The sequence below is a fragment of the Talaromyces rugulosus genome, chromosome III, assembly GCF_013368755.1.
Source record: "Talaromyces rugulosus chromosome III, complete sequence".
Lineage (NCBI taxonomy): Eukaryota > Fungi > Ascomycota > Eurotiomycetes > Eurotiales > Trichocomaceae > Talaromyces > Talaromyces rugulosus.
Window position 1 is genome coordinate 4,257,668 of NC_049563.1, and position 9,525 is coordinate 4,267,192.

A 9,525-nucleotide genomic window follows, 5' to 3' on the forward strand; every position below is an offset into this window, starting at 1 on the left:
TCCCCCTTCTCCTTTGCATATACGATCGCCATGTCTTCTCCTTCGCTTTCATCTTTCTTTGCAATTTCTAGTGATTCAACTTTTCTTCTTATCGTTGCCGGCCTTGTTACCTTGATCTACCTTTCCGCTCGCAGAATGTTCGGCCACGATCCCCGCGAGCCGCCGCTGGCGCCCCAGTCGATTCCTCTTATCGGCCACATGGTCGGGCTCTCCAAGAGCAGTTTCAACTACTATATCGACCTCAGGTGCCTTGTTCTCCTGTTTAACTAATAATAGAGCTGTTCTAACCCCTTTTCCAGCCACAAGACTGACGCGCCCATCTTCACCATGACCCTTCCGGGCCAGAAGATGTATGTGGTGACTAAACCGGAGCTCATCCAGATCGTGCAAAAACAGCACAAGACGCTCGCATTCCCGCCCATCGAGGCCAAGTTTGCGTCTAAGGTGTGTGGGGCCAGCCCTGAGGCCCAGGCTATCCTGGACAAGAATGTCAACGGTGATGAGGGCGATTTCGGTCTTTCAATGGAGTCTTATACCGCGATGCGAGCTGCGCTCAAGCCCGGCTCGCAGCTTGACGACATGAATCGTGTCATGATTCAAGAAATCACTAAATCACTTGATATGTTGCAGCCAGCCAAGGGAGAGTCCAAACGGATTGGCATGAACACCTGGCTGAGGGATGCCATCACCACAGCTACCACCAGATCTGTGTACGGTCCGATGAATCCGTATGACAATAAAGAAATTGCGGACGCTTTCTGGTGAGATTAAAGACTATTTTAATTACTATTTTTCCAGTTTTTAACTAAGAAATAGGGAATTTGAAGGAGGTTTAATGTCAATTTTAGTCGGTTTCCTTCCCTCCATCACTGCTCGTAAGCCTATTGCGGCTCGAGCCAAGGTGGCGAAAGCTTTTGAGGCATATTTCAAAGCTGGAGGTGTGAAAAATGCATCGGTTCTAGCGCAAGCACGGTATCAAGTAGAGGTTGATAACAACGTTCCACTAGAAGATATCGCCCGTTACGAGGTTGGGGGCTCGATTGCTATCCTTGTAAACACGGCACCTGCAGCATTCTGGGCTCTTTTTCTTCTACACTCGCACCCGGGCTTACTCGAGGAGATCCGGAAAGAGGTTGATGCTTTTACCGAAACGACGACTGAGAACGGGACGACCGTTAAAACTCTTGATATCACTACTCTCAAGGCAAACTGTCCTCTGCTTCTATCGTCCTACCAGGAAGTCCTCCGCTATTGCTCCATGGGAACATCAGTTCGCGAGGTGATGGAAGACATCTACCTCGACCGATGGCTGCTAAAAAAAGGAGCCATATTACAGATGCCGAGCCGCATTATTCACCAGGATGCCAGCCTCTGGGGCTCCAGCGTCGCCGACTTCAATCCACGCCGCTTTCTCCCCAAAGAAACTAAGAACCGCCCGCGCGACGTGTGTTTCCGTGCCTTTGGTGGTGGCAAGACGCTCTGTCCAGGCCGCCATTTTGCGACCAATGAAGTCCTTGCTGTAGTCGCCATTTTCATCTCGAGACTAGACATGACGCCTGTAGGGGGAGCGTGGAAGTTTCCCACTACTGCAAATACGAATGTTGCTGCCGTTGTTATGGAGCCGGATGATGATATTGAGGTCGAAATCAAGGCGCGACAGGGTTTTGAAGATACGAAATGGGTAATCAACCTTGACAAGTCGGACAAGATTTTTGCCATGGTGACTGAAGACAGCAACGAGGCTTGATTTTGACAATGTATTGTAGACATATGCAGCTGACTATTTGACTATAAGAGTAATAACACATACTGAAAACATTATAGGTCTAGACAGCCACGTGACTGTGCGGCATCTGGTAGGACTGAAATTTCCCAATTAGTAAAACCTAAACATCACCCCTCAACACCAGCTAATAGTGTCTCTAATCCACCCTATCGTTATTATGCTCAACGAGGTACCGCCTCGAAGATTCTCCCAAGTAAATATCTCCGAAGTGTGCAAGGTTTTTACCGGAGAATAAATTTCGACCAGGACGGCTTAGATGACAGTGGTTTGGAGACGATTGGTGTTGTGCTGGCGCTGGGAGGAGCATTTATATAATTTCGAGGACAGGAAGTTTAAACTCGTCCCGCAACAGAAATCATCAAGAGTACCGAACTCACCAGGATACAGGCCACAAAGATACAGATAATCACCCTGGCTAGCCACTACTTCATTGCCGCACGTCAGCTACCGTCCAGTGATCTCAGTCTGCGGGAAGGCCATACCACAGACACAGAGATGCTGAGGAAGCATGCCAATAGTAAAAGCGTTCAGGGATAGTACATACACTAGAACATCCACATGGAGAGTGATAGCCCAAGACCTGGCCACCAAGGCCATACCACTAACCAAAGAGTCTATAACGGATTTAATCGCCAGGCTAACTGTTATATCCTACGGAGGAGGATATGCAAAGTCATGAAGTAGTTGTTGATGTGAAGCTACCTAGGGAGGGAGAGCGGTCTTATATAGACCTGTTTCTTTGGAACAGGTAAAAAATCTCATGCAGAAATCGACGACCTGTTGGGGATGGCAATTTTTACAGGATGGGTCCGGTAGTAGCTGCGGATCGCTCACAGCGTCAGGGCTATGTTTTCAGTACCAAACCATTCGAAAACTCACGTCAACCACTCCTCCCACTGTCTTTTATACCGGTGCTCTGTCTCCTTCTCCAGCTTGCGGTGCGCCGGGTCGCTACTGACCATGGTCTTATTGTTGTTGAACGCCCTTACAGTCTGATGTTTCTGTTTTTCTTTTTCGGTTAGCTTTCTTGCTATACTGCATAAACAGGAGCTGTATGAATGAATGAATATAGTCTAAATCAACTGAAATGAGCTGAGTTGGTTTTTAAGAAGAAGAATAGAGATATAGATTTATTCTATCTTTGTGTAAGCTTTTTATCCTTGTTTTTCTGTTGGCTGCCATGGGCCTAGGGACGCTAATGTGCTATCCTCTATTATATAAAGTTGTTAATTCCTGTGTTTTAGTAGTTGTGTTAAAGAGCGACTGATTAAGTGGATAGGGGAGAGGCAGGTGAGGATAGGGAGCGTGTCACAAGAATCGATGACGCTCAGCCAATCGATGGAAGTAGCGGACGCTACTTACGTAAGCGACTAGGCTGCCTGTTTGGGACACCCTCAAGGCAAGTTATGCCTGCAAGTAATGACCTTGTTACAGACAAGAAAGCGTTACTACTATGGGAATAGCAGATGACGAAAGCAATGGATATTGCTTTACAGCGGAGTCTATTATTAGATAATGCTTTAAAGCAATAGGGTAAGATTATGGCATCTCGGGACTTACATGGGTAGTTATGGGAAGATTAGTCGGACAAAGCCACGTGATCATGCAAGCAACATAGTCAAATATAGCCAGACTATGTTTGGATATGTCAAGGCAACATAGCTAATAGAGCGATCGCTATGTTCGCTATGTTTAGGATTTACTATATAAAGACACTCGTTTACCAACATGTATTTAGTTTGATCGTGTTTTATTTCATACAAAATTGGATCTATACTTTATCCAGCTTATCAACAAGTTACTATTAAATATCCTCTTGTTCACAAGAGATATTCCCCTACCCAACCCTAGTTACCGGCATCTCTATCTTATTCGGCAGAATACTACCAACGAACACCCATTCTGGTAAAGAACGGTTGATACGTTTTGACACAAAGCCAGAATTAAAAAAGAAAAAAACATAGAAAAACTGCAGAAACACTACACACAATCTCACTCCTCTGGCAAGAAGAATTAGTTAAAATTATTAGCTAACTACTAGTCGACTATACCATGATATTTAAGATAGCTTTCAGTCAGACACAAAAACATTTCCATACATTCATTTTCATGATAAAAAGGAAAATGATCAGATTCACAAAGAGATTAATCTTATTATAAAACTTAAAATAGCCGATCTTAGAAAGAGATTAAAGTTAAGTATCTGGGACAGTGCAATGCAATATAAGAGCCAGCGTCATATAAATACACTTTATTTAGCTGCATTCAATGGCCATAGTGATATAATTTCTCTACTAATAAATGAGAAATACAATATTGACAAGACTGGTAATACTGAGATGAATGCGTTGCGTTGGGCATGTTTACATGGACATTCAAATATTGTTCAAATATTACTTAGCAGGGGCGCTGATACCAACATTCAAGGAGGAAATTATGGTAATGCTCTACAGGCTGCTTCATCAGGAGGGCACCTTAATATTGTCCAAGTGCTCCTTGAGAAAGGAGCTGATATCAACGCTCAAGAAGGAACTTATGGCAATGCTCTACGGGCTCCATCAGGAGGGCATCTCGGTATTGTCCATGATGTCAATTCAGAGTAAATATAGTAGCTATCTATTTAAAAATACACATTAATCTAAGAAAATAGATACAGAAGAATTCGGTTACATCTCATTTATAAAAATATTTGCTATTGCACATAGTACACCCTTTTACATACTCAAAGTATACTGTAGTACTACAATAAAAAGATACTAGCATATTAACGTTAGAAAATATTTTATTAGGATGCCAAAGAATAATCTTGATTGCAAAAATCAAGTGCGGAGCAGATAGACTGCTTCTATATGGCGCTGCCACTGCATCTAGTCAAGATGCTTCCAGCCATCGTTGCAAGAGTGACATCAACAATCATCTAAATAAGCTAGCTGAAAATGACAGAGCAGACTGCTTTTCTAAGTATACTTTTTCCACATTAAAAACAGATCCAAATTTTCTCTTTTTCTTAATTTTTTATTTCACCTCTTCATTAGTGTCTTTTTTCATTTCTTGTTCTTCAATATGATAAGAACAGCTTTTAGTAGATTCGTCTACATCTTTAGATAGCTGCTTTCCTTTGGGCCGGCCTTGGAGAGGATCTTCCTCCTTATAGTCATAAAAAGAAATAATTGTGTAGATAGCTTTATTCTATTGCTCTTATTTTTTTTTTTTTCCAGTGTCTACTCAACAGGAACAGCTAGTATAGCTTAGATGGCTGTAACGAGAATTAGATAACAATCATCATTATTATTATCTATTTCGAAGCTAAAATCATCGTTATTTATTCAGATAATGCCAGAAAGCTGTCTATTAATATTAATAATAATCTGTTTTCTACTATACCCTTACTATATGGTTTTCTTTTGTTTATACTAGGACTATTGATAAGCATTATTAACCTCATGTTCTACATCTTATAATTTAGATAATAACTCTCTATTCTAAGTAATTATATATTCATCCTCTACTTTATTATATTCTTTGATAGCGGTCTATAATTCTGGATTTTGTTTAAAGCTTTAACGTTAGTGTGACGGTCCTGACCCAGGCCTCGGGAACCAGCAGTGGCGGCCTGAGGCACCACCAGGGAAAGGGAACCGAGAGCGGTACTGAGATGGGAATAACCTCATACGGAACCATAAAGGGAATAGACTGACGCACACAAAGGAATATTTCTCATATAACTAGCGGGAGAGGTTCTTTCTTTTCCTCTTTCCCTTCTCATATTTAGTTTTCTCATTGCAGAGTACTCTTAGAGGATAGGAATCAACTTATTGTCACATAAAACCAAACATCACTTTTTTTATCTTTTACTCAAGACTGTAAAGCTTATACAGCAGTGTCAATAATCTAACTATTGCTTAAGCTATATCTTAATTCTTTTATTATATCACCGCTGAGCCTAGAAGACCAAGATAATACGACTAGTAAGCATAGGTAAGAATCGCCAAAGACCAATGCAAGAGATATAGACAGATCTAATAGGAGTAAATAAGTCGAGCAAAATACTAGAACATCATTTAACCTTTAGTCTAAAAGACCTTAAGCTAAATAAACATCTATCATCTACACAGATAAATAAACAAGAATTTTTGTTACTTTGCTACACTAATCCCTAGAGATTATTCAACTAGATATATAAATAACAGAACAAGAGTATATAGCAAGCAGAGAATCTAAGGATCCAGAACAAGAAAGAACAGCAGAGCCTAATGGTCAAAGTTACCAACCTTAAGCAGACTATCCATGACCAGATAGCTACTATAAGAGAGCTCATTGAGGAGCGCGACACCACTCAGGATAGAGCTAATAGAACTGGGTAGGGTACTCTAGCTCCAGAAGGGAAGCACACCAAGAGTACCAAATTACTAGATAGGTAGGTGCTAGTAGATAGAAAGGACCCTAAGTTTAAGTCATGGCTTATCAATGTCGAAGAGAAACTCAAAGCCAACACTGACCACTATCCTACTATCTAGGCACGCATGGCCTATATAAAGAGCATATACAAAAGAGAAGCAGCAAATCATCTACTTACTTGCATAAGAAAAGACTTGCCTAATCAATATCATGATATAGATAATATCTTTAACCACCTTTGTACCCTGTACCAGGACGCTAATAGGGTCATTAACACCAAGATAGAACTGCAACACCTTATAATGAGAGATACCAAGTTCCAGCTTTTTCTTTTATAATTTGTACTACTTGCTCAAAATATAGACTTGGCTACTAATAAGTAGAAAAAGGACCTATTCTATAAGTTGTCCTTTAAATTGCAGCATATAATAATCAAAAAAAGTAATGATCTACATGTCTTATACCAGGAATTTATTAAGAAATACAGCACCACTACCAATCATTTCGAGCAGATCAACACCAGCGAGAAGCGTGCACGCCCACATAAGACTAATACATACCCTAGACCTGGTAAGAGCTATCTAAATCCAATAACTCTAAAAGCGAAGAATGGATCAGAAAGCCTACTATGGTTAGAATGAAAGAAGCTGATAGAGAAGAACAAGTGCTTTAACTATAAATTGCCAAGGCACAGAGCATTTAATTGCCCTCTAAAGAAGAAAGCACCAGAGCTAAAGAATCTTAAGAAAGTCAGCCCACCAAAGAGTCAGTCAGAAAATAACCATGCCTAGGAAAAAACTCCTCTCTAGGCATTACAAGTGTTGATTTATCATCTTTAGATCTTTCCCAGTTATTAAGGAGAGAACAGGATAGTCTAGTCTCACCTATTTAATTAGCTAAGAATGGACTTTCTATTGCTACTAAAGCGTTAATAGACACTGGAGCAAATAGTTACACTTTCCTTGATATTTTTCTTACTAAGAAGCTCGCATGTCATTTCTAAACTCACATAATCCCCTTGGAACAATCCTGTGCAGTGAAAAAGTATGATGGCAAGACAGCTGCACCAATTATACACCTAATACACCTAACTTTAAAAATACAAGGACGAGTACAGCAGCATCTTCCTTTCCTGATATTAGAGCTAGGGAAACATAATATCATCCTTAGACGAATATGGATGGCAGAGCACGGTGTCTTAATAGACTATTACCATCATCGGTTACTCTAGCCAGAAGAGGTTTCTTTGAAGAATAAGCTATTGTCCAAGTAAGACCTCTTTATCCCCAAAGCAATCCTCTCCTAACCGAAGAAAGTTTCCACAGAGCATCAGAAGGATACTAATCGACGAGATGGTCTCTTTAATAAAGAAATCAGACAGAAGGCTACTAGTAAAGCACTATATAAGATTACACCTGTGGATACTATCCCTAGATCATATTAGACCAGCCACCAAAAGAAATAGCTCATAGCATTGGCAAAGATAAACCAACAGTTAAGCAATACGCATAATGACCTCTCTGAGGAAAAGGCAAATCCAGTACACCACCAGAAACAAGCTAAGCCTATAAAACCGAAGCCTAAGGTATAGATAGCACTTATTAAGGCCATAGGATTTGTGAGGTGCTTAAAGGATAAGAATACAACCACCTTCATAACAAGCTTCCATGAAATCGAAAAGGTCATATAAGATAAACAGGAAGACCACCTAGGAATTGAGGAGCTTACTAAGATTAAGCAGAAACTACCCAAAAGGTATTAGGAATACACAGATGTATTCTCTAAACAGGAATCAAACAAGCTTCCAAATCATAAAAGCTACAATCATCAGATTGAGCTAACCAGCAAGCAAAAGCTAGGTTACAGCTCCTTATACTGAATGAACCTGAAAGAGCTTAAGGCTGTATGAGAATATATCTTAGACAATCTAAATAAAGGTTTTATTATGCCTAGTAACGCACCCTTTGCATCACCAATTCTCATAGCATCTAAGCCAGATAGAGGATTTTGATTCTGTGTGGATTACCAGAAGCTGAACGCTCTAACTAAGAAAGACCGATATCCACTGCTATTAATTAAAGAAGTCTTTGAACGGCTAAGCAAGGTAAAGATATTCATCAAATTAGACATACAGCAAGGTTTCCATCACATCAGAATAAGCTCAAAATCAGAGGATTTAACAATCTTCTAATGTCAATATAGAACATACAAATACAAGGTGATGCCTTTTGGATTGACAAATGGACCAGCAACTTTTCAGTGACTGATGAATAACATCTTTATAAACTGTCTTAACAAGTTTCTAGTAGCATTTATCAATAATCTACTGATTTACAGTAAGAATAAGCTTAAGCATTAGGTATATATAAAATTTGTACTGAAAAGACTAAGAGCAGCTAGACTACAGGCTATAATCTATAAATGTGAATTCTATGTCAAAACCACACAGTATCTAGGATTCATCATCACACTAGAAGAAATTAAGGTTGACCTGACTAAGATCAATACTATCCTGAAATGGATGGCCCCAGAAACTATACAAGGAGTGTAATCATTTCTAAAGTTCTATAACTTCTACTAGAAGTTTATACAGGAATATAATTAGATAACCAAACCCCTAAACTGCTTAACTCGGGTAAATATCTCCTTTATCTGGAACAGCAACTATGAACTGGCATTTAAAAAGCTAAAAAAGTTGTTAACTAAGACTCTAGTGTTATACCACTACTAACCAGAGCGATCAACACAGATAGAAATAGATACCTCTGATGGGGTGGTCGCAGTGGTCTTATTACAGTGTTACGAGGATAACAAGTGGCATCCAGTAGTGTTCTACTCAGCAACAATGATACCAGCTAAAAGGAACTATGACATTCATAATAAAGAAATACTCGCAATCATCAAGACCCTAAAAGAATAGAGACCCAAGTTGATAGAGCTCCAAGGAGAAAAGCGGTTTAAGATTCTATCCAACCACTAAGCTCTTGAATACTTCATATCTATAAAGTCATTAAACGCCCGACAAACAAGATAGTGCGAATTCTTACATAAGTTTCACTTCACTCTAAAGTATCAACTAGGCAAGGCCAACATACTCGCGGACACCTTGACCTGACGACATGGTAATAAGACAAGCAATCTAGACTATTAAAAAAGGATTCTATTCCTAGAAAAAGTCTTAGATAGCAGAATTATTAAAGAGCTGAACTACAGAAAGTATCTACAGGCCAATAACCTAGAAACAGAAGTCTATATGGTCATGGCTGGGACCAATCTAGTGCCTCACGCCATAATAGCTAATAAGCAATATGCTGCCACAGCTAAAGCAAAGGAATAAATAG

The 9,525-nt window shown here is 39.9% G+C and overlaps 1 protein-coding gene across 1 annotated transcript; it reads left to right on the forward strand.

Annotated features, from left to right (window-relative positions):
• Positions 1 to 30: 30 nt before the first annotated feature.
• On the forward strand, positions 31 to 1,747 carry TRUGW13939_06257 (uncharacterized protein; the record flags this gene model as incomplete). Its single annotated transcript, XM_035489411.1, has 3 exons — positions 31 to 245; positions 300 to 761; positions 817 to 1,747. The coding sequence occupies 3 exons, from the start codon at positions 31 to 33 to the stop codon at positions 1,745 to 1,747; spliced, it is 1,608 nt and encodes a 535-aa protein (XP_035345304.1).
• Between the last annotated feature and the right edge of the window lie 7,778 nt (positions 1,748 to 9,525).